At 36.2% G+C, this 24,877-nt stretch overlaps 4 protein-coding genes across 10 annotated transcripts; 2 read left to right on the top strand and 2 right to left on the bottom strand.

Moving 5' to 3' along the window:
• Positions 1–122: 122 nt before the first annotated feature.
• LOC109170798 (ornithine decarboxylase-like) lies at positions 123–7,924 on the bottom strand. Of its 4 annotated transcripts, none has more exons than XM_019319975.1 (2): positions 7,549–7,924; positions 123–1,595 (listed from the first exon to the last, which is right to left on the bottom strand). In XM_019319975.1, the coding sequence occupies exons 1-2, from the start codon at positions 7,687–7,689 to the stop codon at positions 390–392; spliced, it is 1,347 nt and encodes a 448-aa protein (XP_019175520.1). In that variant the 5' UTR covers positions 7,690–7,924; the 3' UTR covers positions 123–389. The 4 variants fall into 4 exon arrangements, with proteins under 4 accessions (XP_019175520.1, XP_019175521.1, XP_019175522.1 ...); XM_019319976.1 differs by having other exon boundaries at positions 123–1,586; positions 7,549–7,923; XM_019319977.1 differs by lacking the exon at positions 7,549–7,924 and adding an exon at positions 5,145–5,232.
• LOC109170799 (cold-inducible RNA-binding protein) lies at positions 6,145–8,919 on the top strand. 2 transcript variants are annotated; one of them, XM_019319981.1, is made up of 4 exons: positions 6,145–6,470; positions 6,587–6,655; positions 6,933–7,030; positions 8,562–8,919. In XM_019319981.1, the coding sequence occupies exons 1-4, from the start codon at positions 6,227–6,229 to the stop codon at positions 8,643–8,645; spliced, it is 495 nt and encodes a 164-aa protein (XP_019175526.1). In that variant the 5' UTR covers positions 6,145–6,226; the 3' UTR covers positions 8,646–8,919. The 2 variants fall into 2 exon arrangements, with proteins under 2 accessions (XP_019175526.1, XP_019175525.1); XM_019319980.1 differs by having other exon boundaries at positions 6,147–6,470; positions 6,924–7,030.
• A 904-nt stretch (positions 8,920–9,823) lies between these two features.
• On the bottom strand, positions 9,824–13,004 carry LOC109170796 (protein REVEILLE 1-like). 3 transcript variants are annotated; one of them, XM_019319974.1, is made up of 7 exons: positions 12,748–12,829; positions 12,572–12,651; positions 11,819–11,926; positions 11,617–11,728; positions 11,433–11,494; positions 10,872–11,300; positions 9,824–10,775 (listed from the first exon to the last, which is right to left on the bottom strand). In XM_019319974.1, the coding sequence occupies exons 3-7, from the start codon at positions 11,870–11,872 to the stop codon at positions 10,128–10,130; spliced, it is 1,305 nt and encodes a 434-aa protein (XP_019175519.1). In that variant the 5' UTR covers positions 11,873–11,926; positions 12,572–12,651; positions 12,748–12,829; the 3' UTR covers positions 9,824–10,127. The 3 variants fall into 3 exon arrangements, with proteins under 3 accessions (XP_019175519.1, XP_019175518.1, XP_019175517.1); XM_019319973.1 differs by lacking the exon at positions 12,572–12,651 and having other exon boundaries at positions 9,841–10,775; positions 12,748–13,004; XM_019319972.1 differs by lacking the exon at positions 12,572–12,651 and having other exon boundaries at positions 9,841–10,775; positions 11,819–11,932; positions 12,748–13,002.
• A 2,852-nt stretch (positions 13,005–15,856) lies between these two features.
• On the top strand, positions 15,857–23,366 carry LOC109170794 (telomere length regulation protein TEL2 homolog). The gene is made up of 13 exons (XM_019319969.1): positions 15,857–16,138; positions 16,232–16,260; positions 16,371–16,473; positions 16,643–16,814; positions 17,375–17,560; positions 18,010–18,167; positions 18,262–18,538; positions 18,940–19,154; positions 19,311–19,409; positions 19,555–20,075; positions 20,333–21,096; positions 21,313–21,511; positions 22,974–23,366. The coding sequence occupies exons 1-13, from the start codon at positions 15,961–15,963 to the stop codon at positions 23,127–23,129; spliced, it is 3,057 nt and encodes a 1,018-aa protein (XP_019175514.1). The 5' UTR covers positions 15,857–15,960; the 3' UTR covers positions 23,130–23,366.
• Positions 23,367–24,877: the final 1,511 nt, after the last annotated feature.

Here is a 24,877-nt window from a genome sequence, read left to right as displayed (position 1 = left end):
AATATAATACAAATATAAATAGGGGAGATGTTAGTAACAGTATACTAATTTTAGGAGAGAAAATATAACTATAAATCTAAACTAATTAAATCAATATAATAAAAGGCACACAAATATTATTATATTCCTTAATAAACATAACCTTAATGTTCAATATGCATGTAGAATTGAACATTATATTAAATAAAATCAACAAATAAGAAAAGCATGACATGCAAATTAAACAAACATATATGAACCCGCCGCGCGCCCATCATATCCAGGCAGGCATACATTATTCCTACTTATATTATATATAAATAAAATAAAATTGAACAGGGTAGGGTAGGGTAGGAAGCTAATAATAATTAATAAGCTTGCTAAGCTAGGCAGGTATTAATTATAATTAATTAATATGTGTATGCGATATAGGTGGGGATGGAGATCATATCAAAGCCATTGAACTTGGTCCCTACGCAACTTGAATACGCTCCCATGTTGCTGAACACAAGCAAATCATGCAGCTGTAACTCTGGCAACTTTATCTCCGCCGTCACTTGGTCCAGAGAATCACAGGATGGCCCGTAAATCACCGACGGCCATATCACTGACGGCTCCTCCGACCTCAGGAATGCCGGCTTTATTGTCACGAACGATGAGTTGTACAACGTTGGCCTAAACGACCCGTAGATTCCATCGTCTATCCAGTACTCCCTCTTCTCCCCACGGGTGCGGATCCCGATCACGTGCGCCGCAAGCGTGAACGACTTCTCCGCGAAGTACCTTCCCGGTTCCGCCATCACCGTCACCCCCATTTCTTTGGGGAAGTAATCTCGGATGGCGTCTTTGATGGTGTCTGAGATATGTTGGAATAGCGGCTGCGTCGCCCTGAATCCGCCGCCGATGTTGAGTACGTGCATGGGGGGCATTTGCAGCTGAGCAGCCTTATCGAACACCGCCCTTGCGGCCGCGATTGCGGAGCGGTAGATGCTGGGGTCTTGGGCTATGGACCCCACGTGGAACGACACTCCCGCCACGTGGAGCCCCGCTACGGCCGCATATCGAAGCAGCGCTTCCACTTCCTCCGGCAACGCTCCGAACTTCTTCCCAAGTGGGCGCAGAGAGCCGCTACCGTCATTGGGCGCCTTGATCCGCAGCAACAGCTTGCATTTGGGATGCCATTTCTTTATTTTCTCAAGCTCCACCATGGAGTCAAAGGTGGTAAGGTTGACACCCACAGTGGCGGCATATCTTATATGCGCGGCGGCCTTGCACGGATTCGCATAAATAATCCGGTCGGGGCGAACGCCGAGAGCCAAGACAGTGTGGATCTCGCCTTGGCTGGCGCAGTCGAAATTGGCACCCATCCTGGCTAAGGCAGCAAGAAAAGCAGGTTCACTGTTACATTTCACTGCAAAAAAAGGCTTCACCTCTGGAAGACAATGTCTCCATATATCCATCACCCTTTCAACAGCCCCCAAGTCCAGCACGTAGAAAGGGTGTCCCGGGCCCCCATTTTCTTCATTCCCCGCCCCAGCAGCAGCAATCGATTTGATCAGATCCATCATCCCATCTCTCGGGATCTTCTCAACATTTCTTGCATCTATCTGCACCAGCTTTGCACCAACCATTCTTCAATTCAAAATCAATCAATCCAACTTACTAATTAAAACAAACTACCTACTACTTTTATTATATATATTTATTTATATCGAAGAAGAATATATAATATAGATTATTGATCGAATGCAGCGAGTTGAAAAAAAAGTGTTTTTGTTATGTTCTTTATATAATGTATGTTGCAAACATATATACATATATATGCACACACTACTGCACTACAGACTACGAACTAACAATATATTATAATAATAATTCTGGTAAATGCATTTAAAGAGCATGCATGCATAGATATATATTTATGATATGATATGATGCACACAACATCCAACAGTAAATTTGAGGACCTGTCTTTGTCATGTGCTGTAATATTATATTTTATTAGAATCATTCATGCCATACTCTTTTGATGTTATATTACTGTCATCTATATATTATATAGCAAGCAGATATAGATTTTCCACAATGATCCTTCCACTATATTGATTTTCTACAATTAGTCCCCGACTTTTAATTTGGACCATTTAATTTAGATCCCTTGATTCGATGAGTAATTCATAAATTCATCAAGGAGAATTGGAGTTCTGTCCTATGTCTTGCGTTGCACATATACATGCAGTAATATAATTATGGTGATCATCATGTCTTATTGTGTTGATATTTTTCTATCCTTCAATGATGAAGGACTGATTAGTTGTTCTTCTGATCTAGTGTAGGTCCCTGAATGCGTTGACAAGCTTGCGGATGCTGGGATTAAGGTATGGGTCTTAACTGGTGATAAGATGGAGACAGCAACGAACCAATATTGGGTAGGGTAACAGTTTTGTTTTTGGAACTTATTGTATGCTTTTCCATTTACATCCTTGTCTAAAACTTTAAACTATTTAATCATTGTTTTTGGAACTATTTGATTATCGATCGATGGGAATGCGATCTCTTTTACTTTCAGATTGTGTGTGATCTCTTTTACTCTCGGAGACGATCTGAAGAAGTCATTTTTACAAGAGACCCGAATAGCTCCTAAGGCTTCTTTTATCATATCCATACGTACATCCATATTTAGCATATACAAAGAAGGGAGAAATACGCTTAATTATACACTAAGCAAGTAAAAGTACTACTTTACCCCTTCATTTAACGTCAACTTAACATTCATCTGACGGGAGGACCAACATTGGAAAGAATTTGAAAGTCAAGGGATCTAAATTGTCAAAATTAAAAGTCTGGGACTAATTGTGGAAAATCAATATAGTAGGATGACCATTGCTAGAATTAACTCTACTGTTAACGAAGCGCGCATTTTTGGGTGTGTTAATTATCAACTGAAACTACAGGGTATCTAAATTGACACTACAGTGTATCTAAACCTACAACTGCCTCACGTATTATTTTATATATTATCAAATGAAACTACAATTATATCAAAATAATACTGTAGTTGTGGTGAAATGAAACTGCAATGTATATAAAATGAAACTGAATAACATTTCACATATTTGAGTGTATATTGTGCAATGAAGCTGTAGTTATATCGAAATGATCATGTAGTTGTGTTTTAACTAAACTATAGTGTATATAAAATAAAATTAAATAACATTTTCACATATTTGAGTGTATAAGTATCGAATGAAAATATAGTTATATCAAAATGAAACTGTAATTGTGTTGAACTGAAACTGCAATGCATACAAAATGAAACTGAATAGCAGAGTTATTTTTTGCGGAACGGCGCGAAACGGGTGCCGTTTCTTTTCATTAAACAAAACGCCGTCGTTTTGAAGCTCGTTGCATAATCGATTATACACCGCTGTGCACAATATAATTTGCCCAGGGAATGCATGGAAAGGTATGTCGTACTATACGGCAGCGTTATGTTGTGCAACTGTGTGTGCTCCATGCAAGGTGCACACGGAATTGAGTTCATAATTTCTAAACTGTATAGTTATCAAATTATAAACATATAGTTCAGTGATTTGTGAATATACAGAGTTTAACAATTAGGAATATGAACATAGAGTTCTGTAATTGCATGTGAATATAGAGTTTAACAATTATGAATCTATATATTATATAGAAATTATGAATTCAATTTTGTGTGTACAATATATAGTGCACACGATTGCACAGCATAATTTGCGGATACGTATGTCATCCTAGCTTAGCTTAATTTCTCTACATCTACATACGTACATCATGCAGTAACAATATATGATTGCAAAAGCCCAAATCTGGGCAAGGCAATCCTTATTGCGCCTACCCAAAGTATTACCCTTTTTTTTTTTTTTTTTTTTTTTTTTTTTAAATAAAAATTTTGGAATGGGCAGATTTCATGAGGAAGGTAACTTTTTAAATTTGAACAAACTCCTTTGGAATTGAGTTTCTAGTAAAAAAGAAAAACGCAAGTCTCACTTAAGTTTATCAAATTTCTGATTTTTTAAAAAAATATGACAAATGTAATACAAATACGAGAGGGCAGGTACGTATGTATTCTTAGCTTGTACAGGCAACTTGCGTTTGTCCTACTGTTTTGTAAAAAAAAAAAGTTAAATATATATATATATATATATATATATATATATATATATATATATATATATATATATAAAAGCAAATATCATTTTAAAGAGGGAAAATATCACTTTCCACCCGTGACTTGCATTATTTTTTCTCTCTAAATTATTTAAATGACAATTTTTTTCCTGATATATTAAATGAACATATTTACCTTTAAAATAAATTTTTCATTTATTTTTATTCTCCAACAAATTATGACCACGATTTTGTTCAAATCGAAAAATTCCAATTCCAATTCCAATTTAGAATCAAAATCCGATATTTAAAATTTATTAAACTCGTGAATCGAAACGGCCGGTTCATGTTATGAACTGAAAAAATAAAATAAATTTATGATTGAATTTATACTTTTTTAAAAATAAAAAATAAATTTTAAAATAAAGTTTGAACCAGCATTTCAAACTGGATTTGGAACCGTGAACCGGTGGTTCAAAATCAAAACCAAATCGCGGTCATATATACTTATATGTGATAATCATAATAAATGTAAAAAATAGCATACACTATTTGTAAATATTATAATTCTAATTTTAATAGTTGTTCCAATTTGAACCGCTGGTTCACGATTTATGATACATTTTTTTTATTCATGATTTTAATAAATTGAAATCCAAATATTAGGTTCTGGATCTGAATCATAAGTGAAAACTTTCGTTTCAATTGCTATAATGTTCGATTCAGTTCAAACCGAACCGTGGTCATCTCTACGTATAAACAATAATTTGTTGGGAAAAAAATAAATAAAACATTTACTTTAAGGATAGAAACGTGAATTTAATACAGTAGGAGGGAGAACCGTGATTTTTAGAATAATTAAGGAGTTAATGTGATTAGATGAATAATTCAAAAAAAAAAAAAAAAACTATAAACATATAATTCTAGGAAAAAAATGTGATTTTCCCTTTTAAAGAAAAATATATCCATATGCATCAAAGAACGTATAAAATAAATTAAAAGCAAAGATAAAGAACCTGGGGATGTTGGATCTGATTGGGCTTAGTGAGGCCAAGAGTAGCCAGAGCTGTGGAGTGATGATGAGCCATATATATATATATATATATATATATATATATATATATATATATATGATGTGCGTATCGTAGCTAGGTCTTCTGCAGTAGCCAGTAGCTACGGTGATATTAGTATAGTAGCCAAAGCTGAGGATCTCTTCTCATTGGTAAGCATCTGCCACGCAGTATTTATAACTGAGAGGTGGACTTGGGAGTGGGGGATGGCCGGAGTCCGGAGAGGAGTTAATTGAATTTTATGGTGATGAAGTTCTGTATCATTTTTGTTGTGAAACATGTCAGGAATTAATTGAATTTTGTCCAGAAACGTTTTAGGAAATCCAATAGGAGATTTTGTGAATCATAGCACGTGTATGTACGCCCCTCCTCCAGCCGAAGGCCCCAATGCTCTGCCATTTTGGCGTTTGTCTGCGCTGCACCGCTGTAAATAATCTAAAATCTCATGTTTCTCCTTTCTCTCTTTTATTAATTCCTTTTCTATCCTTTTTTTTATTTTTTTTTATGAATTTACATATTTTAATAAATACATAAATATAAAAATAAGTTATATCATTTGAAAGTACTCATCAAAACAATGTTAAAATTATATATAGATTAAGTAAAACTTAAAGTATATAAAATTAAACTGAATACATCCAAAATTAAACAAAACATACTTAGATTTAATAGTTTCTAATACCACTCACATTTCTTTCTAAATTATCAAAATATTAATTAAATTGGCTTCTTGATTCAACACCTCTTTTATATGTTTGCTCATTAACTCTTTTTACAACAATTTGTAATTGTTCATTCCTTATAATTTCACGCACAATTGAATATGTGATAAACCTCAAAACACGTCGTTTTTGTATCTGTATGCATAACATAATTTGCGATGCTATGCTCCTTGATTACGTAAGCCCAACTATCTTACACAAAAGCCCATGGATATGGGCCGACAGTTGGTAGTTGGGCCTTAGAGTTACCATTATCCTCTTTCTCTCTCAGAGTCTTAGTGTGAAGGGGGAGAAAATAGACCAGAAATGGCAGCTAATGTACCGTCTTCTTCACTACTACTTTCCACAAGCAGAAAACAATGCATACTTTTACCCATAAGACAATTTTCTCCTCCTCCTCCTCCTTATTGTCAGCCCTCAATTCGCCCATTTAATTTGCCAACTCGTATCCAAATACGTAATTTCCAAACCCTATCATGCCTTCCTCTTGCTTTTACTCCCCACGGCCACAATCCTCCCTTCAATCCCTCCACCAAGCTCTTTGTCAGTGGTCTGCAGCTACCTCTTTACCAATAACTATATATATACATATACTCTTCTGCTTAATTATGAACTCGATAATGATGATGGTAGTTTTGTAAATTTTATTTGGTTATCCTTTTTCAGGGCTTTCTTTTCGGACCACTGAAGACAGCTTGAGAAATGCCTTCAAAAACTTTGGCAATCTTATAGAAGGTATATATATATACACTTCATGTGTTCCTCTGAGCCAAGATTATATATATTATTGTGCATTCAAACTAGTATTTTGAGAGTTGGGTACATAACATTCTACCTTAATTGAGACAATTGTTTTATTTATGGAATTAGGGTCAAATAGGCATCCAGAACTGATCGAACACAACATTATTTTTGAGTGGTTTCTTTTAAGTTTTAATTAGTTGTAGCTAGCTTAGCTTGTGAATTAATGTTGTAAGTAGCTTAGCTAGTGTTTGTTGTGTAGTTAATCTAGTTATGGACCGAGTTGCCAATAGACCCAGAGGATTTGCTTTTCTTCGTTATGCTACGGAAGAAGAATCCAACAAGGCAATTCAGGGAATGCATGGGAAGGTATGCAGTACTATAAGTATATCATCCTAGCTTAGCTTAGCTTAATTTCTCTACATCTACGTACGTACCATACATACAGCAGTCAAAATATATGATTGCAAAAGCCCAATTCTGGGCAATGCCCTGCCCAAAATGTTAGGGTTTTTTTTTTTTTTTTTTTTTTTTTTTTTTTTTTTTTTAATATTGAAATGGGCAGATTTTATGAGGAAGGCAACTTTTAAAATTTGAATAAACTCCTTTGAGACTTGAGTTTCTGATTTTTTTATATTTAAAAAAAAAAAAACTTTGGTCTCACTTGAGTTTGTCAAATTTCTGGTTTTTGTTTTAAATATGACAAAAGTAATACAAATATGGGAAGGCAAGTATGTATGTATTCTTAGCTTGTACAGGCAACTTGCGTTTGTCCTACTGCTTTGTAATAAAAATAAAAATAAAAGCAAATATCATTTTAAATAAAAATATAATATATCCACATTCATCAAAGCTAGAACATATAAAAGCAAAGAGAAAGAAAGAACCTCGGGATGTTGGATCTGATTGAACTTAGTGAGGCCAAGAGTAGGCTGAGTAGCCAGAGCTATGGAGTGATGAGCCATATATATGTGTGATGTGTGATGTGTGATGTGCCAAAGCTGAGGATCTCTTCTCAGAGCTGCCATTGGTAAGCATCTGCCGTGCAGTATTTATAACTGAGGGGTGGCTGCGCTGGGGGATGGCCGGAGAGGCTGGTTTAGTTTATTTTTGATTTGATGGTGATGAAGTTTGAGATATATGCATTTTTGTTGAGAAACATGTGAGGAATGAATTTTGTCCAGAAACGTCTGAGGAAATCCAATAGGATATTTTGAGAATCATAGCATGTGTAAAGCATGAAGGCCACTTAGCTTGTTGATATTCCTTAGGCGTCGGTGCCTCCGGCAAAAGGACAATTCATTAACGTAAAAAAGAATCCAGGGTGAGAGCCAAGTATCCTAACCAGCTAGACTACAACAGATTTGCTTGTGATTTTTGAGTTTTTCTTATTCTCTAAGCTTTCTATTTTGTTAAACATATGGTTATCTATATGCCTGCTATGGAAGCCATGAGACTTGTTCACAGAGCTTCTAAATTTATTTATTTTTTGGGTTGGGTTGGGGGGGCAAACGGCGACTTGCTTTTGTGAAGTACAACAAATATTTGTCTTATTTCAGGTAAAAAAAAAAAAAATCAAAAAATTGACAAACTTGCCCTTTTGACCCTAAACTCAAGTCCCAAACGAATTTTTCCTTCTTTTGTTCAAATTTTAAAAGTTGCTCATTTGTGTCTATTCCACGTGAAATCTGACCATTTCAGTCAGAAACACAAATATTAGTATCGTAGTGCCTCAACTGTGGCAAAAAAAATGCAGACAAATTACTTTACAAATATATGTGTGCTATATATTATCTTCAAGAATATATGTGAAACTGTTTCTGCTTTCTGTTGTTATAGTTTCATGAAATTGCAGCTCCTGTTTTGCCTAATGACTGACAGTAATAGTGCACTTTTCTAGTTCTTGGATGGCAGGGTGATATTTGTTGAAGTTGCAAGGCCTAGATCAGATGAGAACTCGGCCAAGCCCAAAGCCAAAACCTGAAGCACTGACACCATTGCATTGCATCAAATGCTTTACATACATACTGATATAGTAGTGGGATCCCTCCTCAAGGACATTTGGGGTGCAATGTTAGTTGAACTCAATGAGCCAGCCTTGAAGCATACCCGACGGCACTATAATATTAATATATAAGATCCTTGGCATAGGGGAGCATTCTTAGATAGTATTTCTTGCTGAGCAATGTAACCTAATTTAAAATTCATCCTTGTTGGTTCCAAACTTTTTGGTTTCTAATTGAATAGATTTCAGATTATTCAAGCCCTAGGAATGCAGCTATATTAAAACTATTGTCTTTTTTTTTTTAAAACAAAACTTTATTAAGCAAAGGAATTAAAATGTCTTACAAGTAGTTACAACTGATGGTCCAAAAGTGACCATAACACATACTCAGCCCTTGAGATTGGGCCTATACTAATATAAAGAAACTAAAATAAAGTATGGACCCAAGCCCTAATAGGTCAGGCCTAAAGAATGAAAGAATAAAATAATGGATCCAAGCCCAACTAATAGGCCAGATTAAAGGAATAATAAATGAAGAAAAATAAATAAATAAAAAGGATGCTGAAATGGAGGCGCAGAATCTCCTATTGGCGTCACACCAATTTTCCCAAAAACCAGCAGCATAACGACTGTTTTTAGGAGAATAGCTGCACCTGCCACCATGTCTTTAAAATCTTAATACAAACAACATAAAAAATAAAACGTGAATAATGCAAGTGATTTTTATGGGTAGATATTTGTTTTAGGGGCCTAGTGGTTGAGATTTCATGGTCTTTTTTTGGGTATTATTTCATTTCACAAGAAAAAGATTGAATGTCAATCAAACTGTGTGGCTAAGTAGATATGGACCTCAAATTTGTGTTTATTATTCTGCACCTAAGATTTTTTCTCTTTGGTCAACCACCAACTTTGGGTCAGATAATTATCTGATTGAGATTATCAAAATGGTCCATTGTGGACGACATGACATGCTTTATTGTTTTGCATGATATTATCTTTTTGAGAATTAGGATCTTTCCTGGTTGGTATGTTTTGTAGTTTTCTGTCTCACATCAAAACAAACAGATTTTTTTTTGCCTTTCACATTTCTGTTAAGACTTCTTTTTGTAAGTATAGTATAGAACACATATTTTTTTTTTTACTAGAATAACTTCATATTCCAAAATGAACTTCCTTAACAACTTCAAACGATGATGAATGTCACAGTTAAATAGAGTACAGTGTTGGGAAATAATAAGTTGAAAGGAAAATTCAAGGATAGTGTTCTTCCTCATGAATGGATACATGGTGCAAAAAAATTATATTCTATGTAAAAATTAAAGAAAAAGTGGGGGAGAAATGGTTCTCTAGCCTTAAATCTTTACAACAGAGGAAGGTTACATCCATACTCCATACTCATAAAGAATGATCCTGTGGAAGTAGACTAGATCGAGAACCATACCAAAATGAAAAATGTTCGTTCTATAACCCAACACACAGCTTTTTCCTCTCTGGTTCTTCTATGTCAGCTGCTGATGACTCCTCATTTCTCTCAGCTAAGCATTTTTTGTATGGTACAAACCCTTTCCTGTTCTGGGTATTCTCGAGCTTCACTGTGCCACCTTTAGATTCAATTGCATCACAATTTCTAAGCACGCTGTTTACTTCGCTTGCTGATCCACTGCTTGAATCAGTTGATGACCTTTCCCTCAGAGGTCGAGGGTGTTTGAAGTCCTCTTCGGGATATGTTGTTTGTGCAGCTACATGGCTGCACGAAGAAAAATACTGATGCATGAGATCTTGGTGCCAAGACCACCAAGGCGGCATGGTAGTCGGTTTGGAGTCGTTATTTGGTAAAAACTGTGGAAACCAGCTGGCTGGGGGGATCATACTGTGTGGAACCATTGTGTAAACAAACTGCGAATTTACATGGTTAGGTAGACCTTCAACTGTTGTGTTATCATTTTCCTCTCTAGCAGCATCCTTAAAGTTATGTGGTTCTTGTTTAGAAGAATCGGCTACTGCTATAGAAACTGAAACTGTCTGTCCAAATAACCTGAAACTTCCTGGGTTATCCCTGGATAGCTCTTTCACAGAAGATGCGGTATCCCTAGAAAGCAGGTCAAGTTTCTGCACAAACCGATAAACACTAAGACTTGTTAATTCTCAAATTTATACAGAAGATCGATAGAATTTTACAAATAAGATTATGTTAAGTGAAAATACCACAGAAGAATTGTCTGTAGGGTGGGAGGACTTGGCAGTCACTCCAACTGATGCAACAGATCCTTTCTTCTCGACACTGGAGTTAGATGTTAGGCATTCGTTATCATTCTCTATAGGTGCTAAGTTAGGTGAATCTGCATCACTAGTACATGAAGCAGGAGAACGTTGCAGTTGGGTGTGCTGCAACTCAGCAACTGGAGATTCCATATCGTCTGAACCAATCGCTGACAAAACTGAATCTGGAGACTGATTATCTCTCTCTCCGTTATACATTTTTGAAGGAGACCTTTCAGATTGACCTAAAACTTCCATCTCAGGTTTAGACGAATCAACCATTTTACGAGGGTAAGGATGCAAAGGTTTCTTCTTAGGCCGAGGAGGAGGGATCTCTATGGGTCCATCACCATCATTCCCCAAATCACGAACAACCTAAATGGACAAGGAAATTTCAATGTCGATGGAATAGTAGAGCAGCTTCTTTAATTTGCCTAATATGTTTGAACATAATGGTAACTCAAGCACTGAATTTTCTTAAGTAATCGCTTAAAATACAGCACCAACCTTGGTGAAAAACTTCTGAGCATGGCTTCGAATCTGAATCACAGTTTTTGTACCAACATGTTCTGCACACAAATTAGAACAAGGAAGCAACATTAATAAGATCGAAGATCAAACTACGCGCAAAAAGTTAAGGACAGATTGGAGGACCTTCTGTCAGAGAGGAAGAACCTTATACCAAACTCACCTTCTATCTTACGCCATGCACGCCCATACAACTTCAAGGCTTCAACAAACCTTTGGTGTTCTTCCTCTGTCCATCTCTCTCGCTGTTTTGTTATGGTATAAGGTTTCCTCACCTATTGTCGAAGATTTCAAGGGTTCCAATCACATACGTTCCAGAACAACCAAAAATTTGTGACACATCGAGTAAAAGTAAACCAACCAACCTTTGGCAAGTATTCACTCCCTAAAGAACTTGAGACCCCAGCCTGTGTGGTCATAGTTTCCACCTTACTGTTAACTGCAGAAGATACAGCCCCACTATTTCCATCAGACTGATCCTATACAATTAGAAAACAAAATAGAATGAATTAGCAACAAATCTGTGACTGGGCTAACTTAAACTACAAGTCTTTGAAGAAACCCTAAGCAGTTCTACACACCCACACACTCAATTTAACTAAACCTTATATCCAATCTAGTTCAAATCAGGAACAGTACAACTTTGCTTCCAAATATATATACATGTAAATCCTACTACAGCTTTGAATGGTTGAGCACTGAATTGGTACATGTAGCAGTTATTTCCCTCCATACATTATCATCAGATTTAACTTATTCTGATCTTCATTGATTGAAATAAAGAATTAACTTTTATCCTTTTAAATTAGTATTAGCTTTAAGCTCTGCCGTAATTTCCAAATACAAAAATAACTAGTACTTACTCCGTATAAAATATTAATATGCTCCAAATTTGGTCCTTACTAGGTTTCTCCTCTTTTTCTATATTAAGCAAAGCAGAATAACTGCAATCTTTAAAGCAGTACCAAAAACACTATCAAAAATAAATTCCACCCCCCCTCCCCCACACAAAATGCATACACATATAAATCATTCGAAAAATGCTTCTTTTACAAGTACAGTAATAATAGCATCCATTAAAGTATACCAAAAACAGTAAATTTAATAAATACCCATGCCTCAAAATTGAATCTTGAAATCTTCAGAGCAAACAACTGAAAATTTGTGGCATACCCATGGCCATAAAAGCAATCATACACTAAAGTATCCAGAAAAAAAGTCAATTTAAAAAATACCCAGGTCCCAAAATTGAATCTCTAGAACAAACAAGTGACAGATTGTGAGATGCACATACCATAGCCTCGGCCACCATAGTTGCAGAAATCTCTACAAAAGGGAGTTTTGAGAAGAAGAGGAAGAAAGAAAAAGAAAGAGCTTTTCACTTCTGCCAATCAAAAAACCATTTCGCAAGTGTGAAAAGCCAAAGAAGGAAAGAGGGGATCCCAAAAATGGGAAAAACAGTAGAGGTGAGAATGAGATTCAATAATGAACTCTTAAGGCAAGAAAACACAGTAGAGGCGCCACGTAGGATGGCGTTGGGAGGATTTTTTTCATTTTTACAAGGAGAATAAAAAATTATTGGGAGTGGAAATTTCCAGAAGCTAGGAGGTGTTGAATCTTGTGGCTAAAAATGGAAGACACGTGTCTACTAGCTTGCTGGCACTCTGCCTCCCAATCTTTTTCAGACCCCGCGAGAAAGCACTTGGCCACTGCCCTCCTTGGGGGGCCGGCCCCATAAATCCTTAAATATATATGACTATATCTCTCTTATTCCTATAACAGAAACTACTACTTTAACTCTTTAAGTTTTATTCCTTAATTTTACTTTCTTACTTCAAATTTAGATGTTGATATTTTTTTAGACCCACAAAATAAAAAGAGTTTATCATAATCTTGTTACCTCAAAAAAATAAAAGTCAAAAGGAATAAAAATTGAAAACAAATAAATAAATCTTTTTATTAGATATCCAGTTCTGGATATTCAGTCAATATAGCCATGTAATCATACTCGTTAATTCGTCGGTCACACGATCAGCCCGTGAGGCATGAAGTCAGACTAACGTTATAGAGGTTAGAGACTTTGTACCATCTTATCCACACTACCCCGGGATAAGAAGGTGACCTACATACTGACCAACCTGCCTGCGAGGCATGAAGTCAGACTAGCGTTAAAGAGGTTAAAGACTTTGTACCATCTTATCCACACTACCCCGGGATAAGAAGGTAACCTACATACTGGCCATCACCAAGTAGCCTGCCTGCCGACCATTACCATGCAGCCTGCCGACTGGAACCAGATAGTCAACCCACCGACCAATACCTAATCGGGAGCGCCAAGTAACGTGGGTAGTCAGTACCACCCCGCCAGGTGGTCGGGCGCGGGAGAACAGTAAGCAAGGAGACAGGCGGAATGATGAGACTCGACATGCGGTTGGCTAGTCTTAGCGACCAGCTTAAGTGACCAGTCAGCATTAGTGGCGGCACATGAGCCAAGTAGCTCAGCCAATTAGTAACGCTTGCTGGCCGGTCGAGCGTATGTGGTCGGGAAACAAAGAGATTGACGGGAAGAGCAGTATCTTGAAGATTTTTCATCTTTGGGGACGATATTTCCTTCTCTATCATTATGAAAGGGATCTACGACTTAGGAAATAAATCCCAAATTTGTTTATAAAGGTTTTTAAAGGTTAAAGTTGTTAACCTTTTTCTTTCTTTCTTCAAGGGGTCACATTGTAAGCGGTTAGATATCTACTCTCTAGCAAGAGGGTTGATGACTATCATTGTCCAAAAAGAGAGAGAGGTCGCCACTTTATAGCCGTGAAAGGGATAAGGAAAGATCCGACTAGCTTATGCACCAAACTACCCACAAACATAGTGAGTTTTGACTTAACACCGCCCACAAAGGTCCATAGTTTTCACCATTCAATTTCTATCTTTAAAATCCCATCTCTATTATTTATCTTTTATTCGCTCAATCGATCATATTGCCCTACCAAATGACAACCGAATCGTCAGAAAATCAATACTTTAAATAATTAACTTTATTTTTAGTTATTGTGATTACCCATAATAATGTTATTCTTATTTTTCATTCTGTTATTACTGCTCCGATCCCTACGTTTTATTTGCAACTGGCATTGTTCATATGTTTGGTTGGGCATTGAGCCAGCAAATCAACCACTATCAACAGTTGGGATATATATATATATATATATATATATATATATATATATGGGTAATATGGCGATCCCACTTGTTACCGGCATGTCGTCCGGGTGGGGGAGAAAAATAAGGCTGGTATATAAGGGGAGAGAATTGAAATTGTCCTTTCAACATAATTAAGAAAAATTGGATACCAACTCATATTTGTCAATTTTTGTTCATTGATTTAGCATTTTAGCCCGCCGGATAATAGCTATTAGCAATCGTTATGCTATGGACCTGCATGCATGTTAGGCACTGTTATCTTTTTTTTTTTTTTTTTTTTTTTTTTTTTTTTAATTACAGACTGCTTCGTTATAGGAATATATGTTCATAATTTTATTACTATATGTTAATAACTGTACATTCATACCTCCATAACTGTACGTTCATAATTCTATAACTGTACATTCATAACTCCATAACTGTACATTCATAACTCCATAATTGTACATTCATAATTTTCGAAGTTTTATGTTCACAATTTTAGAACTCTATGTTCATAATTTTATCACTATATGTTCATAATTGTAAGTTCATAATGTCAGAGCTCTTTGTTCATAATTCGATCAATAACTGTACATTCATAATTCCATAACTGTAGATTCATAACTCCATAACTGTAGATTCATAATTCCATATCTGTACATTCATAACTTCATAACTGTACATTCATAATTTTCAAAGCTCTATATTCACAATTTTAAAGCTCCATGGTCATAATTTTATCACTATATGTTAATTGTAAGTTCATAATGTTAGAGCTCTGTGTTCATAATTTCATAATTGCATAACTGTACATTCATAACGGCATAACTGTACATTCATAACGACATAACTGTACATTCATAATCCAAAAAAAAAAAATAACACCGGTAAAACACGCGCGAATTTTTTTTAACTAAATGACGCATTTTTTTTTAAAAACGACGTCATTTAGGGCCCGTGTCTACAATTATTGTGGACCCGTGTCCAGAGCATAATTTGCCTAGCTATTAGCTAGTAGTTTAGGAATAGGGCCAACCCAACCCCAAAAAACAAAACAAAATCATTTAGTCCAAACTAATAAGTCCAACAGCCGGTTAGCCCAAAATTCAATGGGCTAGCCCAATTGACATCCATAGCTCTTGGGCAGAGTATCTTGCATACTTCTGCAGTTCTGCTTGATTTTGTGTAACACATCCCTTACAATCTCGAAGAAGAATATGTATTATGTAATTGATAATTCTTTATTGCACTCCTAGGCAAGCTACCTAGCAGAAGGGGTACTAGTACTCTGTAAACATCACTATACCTTACCTGGGCAGCCATGGAAGATTTCCATGCAGGACCAGAGAGTTGCTGGAGACAAGTGGAGAAGGCAATTACAGAGAAAGTGGGCCGGGTCGTCTGCTCCATCAAGGACGCAGGCCACGTCGACCAAGTCATCGTCGCTCTTCACTCTCTCGCTGTTTCGCTATTCCCCGTCGATTCTTGCTCCTTCTTAGGTCCTCTTATTGTTCAATTCAAATATCTAATTCACAGCATCCTGTTCAGGTTAAAGCTGGTTTATTTAGCTATTTTCATTTTGTGAATTTCAGGTAGTATTGATATGCAGTTCAGAGAACAGGTATATTTTGCATTATTTATTCATTTGTTTTATTTTAATCTGTTCAAGTAAAGGAAATATTTTGATAATCATCCTTAATTGTTTTCGGAAATTTGGATATTCTCCACAAGGTTCAAAGCGCGCTGGTGCCAGATTCTGATAAGAGAAGTCAATGGCAACAGATTTTCTATAAAGGTGCTGCATTTCCAATGCTGGCACGAGTTTTGTTACATGGTAACTATTATAAGTCCCAAGTTTACTTTGTTGCATTATTAGATTGAATATTTTTTACTTCAACTGTATAATCATTTGTGTTAAAACATGGATTGTCATTTTCCATTGTTTTTACGTTTGATCATCTTTTAGAGTGGGGTGTCTTCTAATTGTGATGGTAATGATATAGATGTGGCTTTGGATTGGCTAGCATGTTTCCCCACTTCTGCAAGAGTACATGTATATGATGTGTTTTTTACAAATGGTCAATTCACTGAGGTCATACAGGCATTAGTTCCTTGCTTACAAGGAAGAGGTCTTGGCACTCATAATCTCAATGCAGTGTGCTCAAATGCTGAAAGGTAATGGCATGAATATACTGCATTCTTATTCCCTGAATGCTACATTTAGCATTTCCTGTCTCTTTGCAATTGAATTCCAGACACAATATGGAGAATAGGTATTATTTTATTGAATTGATGGTTTTAGCAGCCTCTGTTGTGACAGACTGAAAATGAGAATTTTTATGTTTGCCTGTCTGCATTTCTAATTGTTTGGCTATATAGTTCTAGCTGGTTCTTGAAGAGTTACATCATATGCTTTAGAAAGATGTATATGCCGCAATAATGCTTCGAACTAAGTTTTTTTATCCTTATTTTCTGCATTTAATAAATATTTTTGATAACAGGAAAGGGCTGAGTTTCAAGAAACAAATTTTATTTAGTGGTAAACTTAATATGAGATGTAAGATAGGATATGAGCTCCAAATGATTGTTGGTTAGCCAATTGTTTCATTCAAGAACAATTGATGCTAATATGTTATATGTGGTGTGTATAGAGCTCCCTTGCCTTCTTTAGATGTATATCAGTGTCATTAATTAATAGTATATCCTGTGTCATTCCTTCACAACATCCATGGCAGATTACTTCTACTTTGCTTGTTTGAGAATGATGGTATCCACCAAATGGTTATAGAATTTGCCAGAGACTGTCAATCTGAAGGTTCTGCCAATGAATCTGTCCGGCACATTATTTTCAGGGTGGCGCAACTTATTACATCTATTCCTGACAAAGCACGAGCAGGTGCGCCTACTTCACTCTCATCACCGTATCCTCCTTTTATTTTCTCTTTTATTGGAATAAAATGTTTGATCCTATTGTGTGTGCACTTTTCTAACAGGTGTAGCCAATCAGTTTATTTTCAACGAATACCCTTTCTTAACCTCTCCTATTAAAGAATGTCTTCCACTAAAGAATACCCTTTCAATTTGCTTTTCTTCTCTTTCTTTCCAACCTATTTTTGTTGTTTTACTTTGTTTTAGTTATTTTAAATATATTTTTTTGGGTTGTGTATTGTCGGTATTATTATTGTTTTTTTGTAGTGTTAGAAAGGTTGTTATGAGAAATGTTTTCATCAATATGATTGCAATTGGTGGATTTAGATCACCATCAAGGCTGTTGCTTTCTTCCGTACAAGTATCTTTAGCTTTGAGGATGCACAGTTATTTAGCTTACATATATACACCCTGGGTTGTCTTCTTAACCATTGATTATCAGCTTATTTTTTAAGCATATTACCACTCAAATACTTGCCGGAGCAGAAGAATGGGACAAGAATTTGGATGAAACTGCTTATTTTGATAAGAATAAAGCTGATAGTACTATTCTATTTGTTGGGGAAGCTTTTGCTCGCATTTGTCGTCGAGGGTTTGCAGGTGATTCTTATTACTGTGAGCCAGGCATCTTCTTGCATTTACATGGAGAAAAATAGACAGGTGTATAAAAAATCAATCCTTTATATTTTCTCAGATGTGCTGTTAAGTGAATTGATTCCTAGAATCCTTAGAGGTGTTCAGAGCTTGCTACAGCCGTCTGCTGATATGACTGTTAGTGAAACATTTGAGTCAAAACCTGGCCTTCGTTTTTTGTTGAAGATAATGGAGGGAGTTCAAGACCCTCACTCTGTAGAAAGGTTGTCTGAGCAACTTCTGAATCAGCTAGCAGCTCAAAGTGTAAGAGATGCTGAAGCATATTGGATTTTATGGGTCTTGTTCAATCAAATTTATAAGCAGAAAACATCAATTAGGTAAGGCAACACCTATTTTGAATTCTTGGCACTGAAAATTTTAATACTTGTGAGTTGAATTTGAAAGATCCAAAGGCCTGGTGGGTGGAGAATAACAACCACCCGCCAGTTAGAAAGGGGAATAGACAACCCTATAAATACATGCTAGAAGACTTCTAATAAGGAAACTAGTTTCCTTATGACCACCTACTCAAATCCCTATAAATCTCCAAGTTGCCTAATATATATAGGTTCCATAATACGTGTATATTCCATAACAGAATTCATGAACCAATCTTGTTAAATTAAGATATTAATTTATGAGTTCTCATCCTCTGTAAATATAGTTGCTTTTATGGGAAATACAATGATGTTTTTTTTTTTTAATCAACAGACTTTTTTCTACACTTTCTCCATTTCAGGTCCATGTTTCGTGAGAAATTTTTACTCTGGAAAGTATTCCCTATATGTTGCTCAAGATGGATTCTCCACTTTGCTGTTTTTGAATGTGCACCTAGTACTTCTTTGGCTCCAAAAGCCTGTAATGTCCATGCTCTTATGGATACCGTGCAACACCTCACCACAGTGTGGTCCAAAAGAGAATTTGTTCAATCAGCCCCAATTGAGCAGCAAGCGTGTATCCTTTTTTATCTTTTACTTCGGCTGGAACCTTTTTCATATGACTTCAGGAAAAAGTTTCAACCTTCATAATGCACTAGATCTGATCCTTGCATCTTCTTCTCTCCTTGTGTCTCTTTCCCTTCTATCTTTTTGGCACTTAACTGAATTTTAGACATAACTGCTGCTTTAGGCCTTTGCCTGGAGAAGATGTCAAAGGAAGATTTAGATGCAACCAAGGATGCACTGCAGTCAATACTTCAAGGAGTTAGCTGTAGAATCCAAGCCTTATCAAATTTTTGTTTATTGTTGTTGTTGTTATTCTTGTTATTATTATTATTATGATTGCAAGCTATATTATTGGAAAAGTTTATTTGGTTCTTTTGACATCTTTTTTTTTTTTTTTTAATTGCTGTCAGGTAGGTTGCAGAGCCCTGATCATTTGGTTCGAAAGATGGCTAGCAACGTTGCTTTAGCATTTTCTCTTATAATTGATCCAAAAAATCCTCTGTATCTAGATGATAGTTGCCACGATGAGGCAATTGACTGGGAGTTTGGTTTAGTAAACCTTGGTAAGGGTTCTCTGCCTATGCGGAACTGCACAAATGAAGATATGAGCAGAGTAAAGAATTGTTCATCCACAATAGCAAGAAAGGAGTTTGATGACAAAGGTCCGTCCAATAATGTGATGGATAATTGTAAGAGATTGTCCGAATGCAAATTGGTTGATCCCGATGAGATTGTTGATCCTGCATCTTTGATTACTGAGCTGGCCCCTTATGAAGATGATAATGATATTGGAAATGAAGATTCTGACTTCTCTAGTGATTCATCTTTGCAGCCATATGATTTATCAGATGACGATGCAGATTTGGAAATAAAATTTTCACAGTTGGTTGATGTGATTGGAGCACTAAGAAAACCTGATGATGGCAAGGGTGTAAGTTCAATCAGCAGATCATTGATATCTTTAAATATTCTTTACAGTGCTAAAAAAATTGATTTCTGCTTTTGCTATCTTAAGACACAGAACTTTCTAATTAGTCCTTGTTAGCCAGTTCATTTCTTCATCAATATAAAATGTGAAGGCCCCCTATTGTATAGCTTGAAGTTATTTTATAATTTAATCTGATATTACATTTCTACTTGAGAGTAGTTGAAAAAAAAAAATTCACTGTTCATGTTGCTCTTTCACAGGTTGAAAAGGCTCTTGATGTTGCTGAGAAACTTGTCCGAGCAACTCCTGATGAGCTTAAATTTGTAGCTGGTGATCTCGCCAGAACACTTGTACAGGTCCGCTGTTCTGATTCAACCGTTGAGGGAGAAGAAGAATCGGCTGAAGATAAGAGGGAAAAAGCCTTAGTTGCTTTGATTGCCATGTGTCCAAATGAATCGCTCAATGAGCTAAACAAATTGCTATATTCTCCAAATCTAGATGTAAGCCAGCGGATATTGATTCTTGATGTCATGACAGATGCTGCTCAGGAACTTGCAAATACTCGAACTTCAAAACCCAAACAACATTCTAGATTGCTCATATCTTCCATGTCAGACCAGCCATGGTTTGTGCCAAGGGATATTGGGCCACCTGGAGCTGGTTCCTGGAAGGAGATTTCAACTCCAGGAACTCCTTTGAATTGGTCTTACTCTTATGAGAGAGAGCTTCCCTCTAAACCAAGTCAGGTTAAGAAAGGGAAGATGCGTCGTTGGAGCCTTCAATCACCAAAACAAGAAAATCAGGTTGAGTGGTCCTTGAATAAATTTCCGCAATATGCAGCTGCATTTATGCTTCCAGCTATGCAGGGATATGATAAGAAAAGACATGGTGTTGATTTGCTTGATAGAGATTTCATTGTCTTGGGAAAACTTATCTACATGCTTGGTGTCTGTATGAAGTGTGCAGCTATGCATCCAGAAGCATCTGTTTTGGCATCTCCTCTGTTGGATTTGCTGAGATCAAGGTACTAACAATTATTCATATAGATAATTCGGCCTTTGGCTATCCGTACATCTCCCAAGAACCTAATAAACCTGGTTTGTGATTACTAATAAAAGTACATGTGTGGTACCTGAAAAAATGTTAGTGTGGTATCACTTTTGTGAATCAGAGTGCTACATTCCCTCCATCTCTTTTATGATCTTGTGATTCTCAAGTGTGGTTACTTGTTACTGTACAGGGAGGTATCTTATCATAAGGAAGCATACGTTAGGAGATCTGTGCTTTTTGCAGCATCATGCATATTGATTTCTCTTCACCCCTCTTTCATCACATCTGCCCTAACTGAAGGAAATGCTGACATTTTAAAAGGGCTTGAATGGGTTCGCACATGGGCCCTAAACGTAGCTGAATCAGATACAGATAGGGAGTGCTACACGGTAAGTCAGAACTAAGTTTTATACTGAAGGTTTAAGTCTCCATTTGTATTTCTGTTTCCTATGCTCCATTATGTTATAATCTGAGGCTCATCAAGGTGATGGATGCACTTACGAATTTGAATTGCATATATCTTTTAAATTTGTTCTTCTCCTGATGATTAAAAATTGTCCAACTTATTATATAAATGTCTTAAACTAGATATTAGCCTTGTAAAACTCTCCAGCCCATCCCAACCTAAAAGAGAAAAGTATCAATCCTCTCCTTTGTACTAATTAGAGCTTGCAGTTTCACTTTGAAGAATGGGGACCTGTAGACAAAGCATGTTTAGAGCCATGCATGGGTTAGTGTCTGAAATGGATAAGAGAGAATTTATGTTTACTTTGACACATTTATAATGAGTTGAATAGACACTGTTCTGAAGGTCATCAGTTGTCATTGTCAAATAGAAATTTCAAAGATTGGCAATATGTAGACTTTTCTTCTGTGCTCAACTCTCACGTTTTCGTACTTGCTATTTTTATGATTGACTTTGTTGTTTTGCTTGTATTTAGTGTTGTACCTATGGTGCCTTTGAATAAAATCTTATCTAAAGAAGAATTTAATTCGAGTAGGTGGGCATATGTACATTATATACTTTAAAATGCCTAGATTATTCCTGAAGCATGACTTTGAATCCCGCACAAAGCTAGGATGTGTAAACCAATAGCTTGCTACTACTATGTAAAGGAGAAGAGACCAAGTCAAACTTCTCTTCATTGCTTTCGAACTAGTGGATTATAAATAAATAAGATTAGTATTACACTCCAAGGGGTATGTAAAAAAAGGGTCATAGTTTTAATTCATTTATTTTCTTTCTCCAATAAGATTGAGACATGGGGATGAAGTTTTACTTCTTGAAAGTGCACTTTTCATTTTTGAGTAAATAAATCAAATAGTAGTAGAGTAGGTGTCGCCTAGCCCCTCCCTAGGTGGGCTTGTCTAGCCTGAGGGGGCACCATTTGATTGAAATTTGGGCTGGTTTCCCTTGCATACTTGAGTTGTCGAATTTTTGGAGGGGGATCAATTAATGCAACCACGCCCCCCTTTCCCCCAAGTTGATGACAGCCTAGGCATGCAGGGCAGGGAGACCAGCAGAGCTCCCTTTTCATTGGCTAAATGGCTGATGCCCAAATAGGGGGGCATTTCCAAATAAATCTAACATCCCTTTCTGCACTTATATATTTGCAAGGAAATTGCTGAGTACTTTTTGTTAGACATAATATTATTAATGTTATATTTCCCTGTACTATCTGAATAAGTCAATAAGTTAGAGTCTTATGGCTAGCCTATTGTATAGGGTTAGTATTATTCTACGCTGTAATACTAGATATTACCTAATCTTACCACTTAATACGGCATAAATTATTGTTTAGTTAGTGTGAGATAATCCTGTCACTAACATTGGTCTTAAATACATTGCAGCTGGCAATGACCTGTGTTCAACTCCATTCTGAGATGGCATTGCAAGTTTCTCGAGCACTTGATTCGGTAGAAAACACATCAAGAGCAAGTCATACCATTTTGCCATCAAATATGGTGAGACATGCTATTAAAATCCCCCATTCTATTGGAATATAAAGTCTACTGGTTGGTGATTTTTAGTACATGAGAACTTTGGTTTAAAAGTTAGGGTTAGGTACAACATTGTGTGTTAGTGCAGAAATTGAAATGCACTATTTGGGCTAATTTAATTTTGATACAAATCATCTGTTTATAGTTAGCTAGCCTTACCAATTATTGTATGAACTATGAAGAGGATTTAAACTAAGTTGAAGTGTGATAAACGTACTTTATTGATTTGATATATACTTGGCCTGAAAACATGGTATATTTCATTAAATTATCTATTTAAAAATATTATGTTTTTTAAACCAATAAGTGCCTACTGCCTATGCAGTGCACATGTAATTTTATGCTTAATTTAATAAACTTGTTCTCATCTCATTTGGTCGTCGTTGATTTTTTGTTCTCATCTCCCAACTTAGTTGCAAATATGGTTGCTTGAACTCCACAAAAAGAGACAAATTGTATTAGGAAGGCCTTATGTGATGGAGTCGATTGATGAGTGTTGACAATAATTGAACTCGTTAGTATAATTATTAATGATTAGCCCCAAGTTAGTAACAAGTTGCACAAATTTTATTTCATTTACTATGTTTGACGGAATAGAATGTGGATTAGGTAAAACTTGTGAAACTTATTCCCCTGTCTTCAAAAACAAAATCTTGTTTAAAGTGGAATTGTTTAATATATCAACTTATCAAGTATAATATTTATGTTGTAAAGTTTTTCTTAAGATTAATATCTAAGGTGCGTTAACGGATTAAAGAAGTTATCACTTTTTAAATGAAAATTGAAATATAAATGAAACATAATCAAAGTATTATAATTAAGTTTATGAGTTAATTATCGATTTGGTCCCTCGACTATGAGGATTTCACCAATTTGATCCTTGATTATCAAAATTATTCAATTTGGTCCCCAACTATGGCATCTTTACTCGATTTGGTCCTAAAGTCAAACCAGCTTGTTTAAGGCAATAAACTTGAGGATATTTTTGTAATTGCACATTGTTTCCTTTCTCGACTGTCTAAGTTATTTCCACGCTTTGCCTTATTTCAGACAAACAAAACCTTCTGATTGTTAAATTCCCAAATACGAAACCCTAATTGCACAACTCCAGTCAAAAATTTGAGCAATGAGTTGAGAAATCATCTGTCTTTCAAGCAACAACTATAACCCTATGTCAGTGGGCGAGTAGAGCACCGACGCGTGCGGATCTGCGGTGACTTCTAGTTTCAGCTAGCTCCTTTCTGGCGACCTCTCAACCTCGCTCCTCACTCGTCGACGACGCATAATGTAGATCGGGGAAGTGTTGACCAGTGGCAGCAGCAAGGCACAGTGGTGGACCTCTATCTCTCTCTCCCTCGCCTATCCCTCTCATCTCAAAAGCAACTCTGGCGATGTCCTTTTCCGGTGAAGTAGAGCAGGTCAGTGGCGAGCAACAGTCTCCCTCTCTCGCTTCCTGTCGTCGCGTTGATGGTGATGATGCTGGTTAGAAATTGGAGATGATAATAATAATTTGGATTGTAGATGATGAGGTAATAATAATTCTTTTTAATAATCTCCAAATTGCCCTTTAGGTTTGACCGGCAAATAACACTTAGGACGAAATCGGGTAAAAATGTCATAGCCGAGGACCAAATTGAGGACTTTTGATAGTCGAGGACCAAATTGATGAAATTCTCATAGTCGAGGGACCAAATCGGTAATTAACTCTCAAGTTTATTGGTTAAGAATTTAAAATTTTGAAGATTTTGGTTATG

Source organism: Ipomoea nil, unplaced genomic scaffold, assembly GCF_001879475.1.
Source record: "Ipomoea nil cultivar Tokyo-kokei standard unplaced genomic scaffold, Asagao_1.1 scaffold3340, whole genome shotgun sequence".
In the NCBI taxonomy this organism is placed as follows: domain Eukaryota; kingdom Viridiplantae; phylum Streptophyta; class Magnoliopsida; order Solanales; family Convolvulaceae; genus Ipomoea; species Ipomoea nil.
Note: the sequence above shows the minus strand (reverse complement) of the source record. Positions and strands in the feature narration are given on the sequence as shown.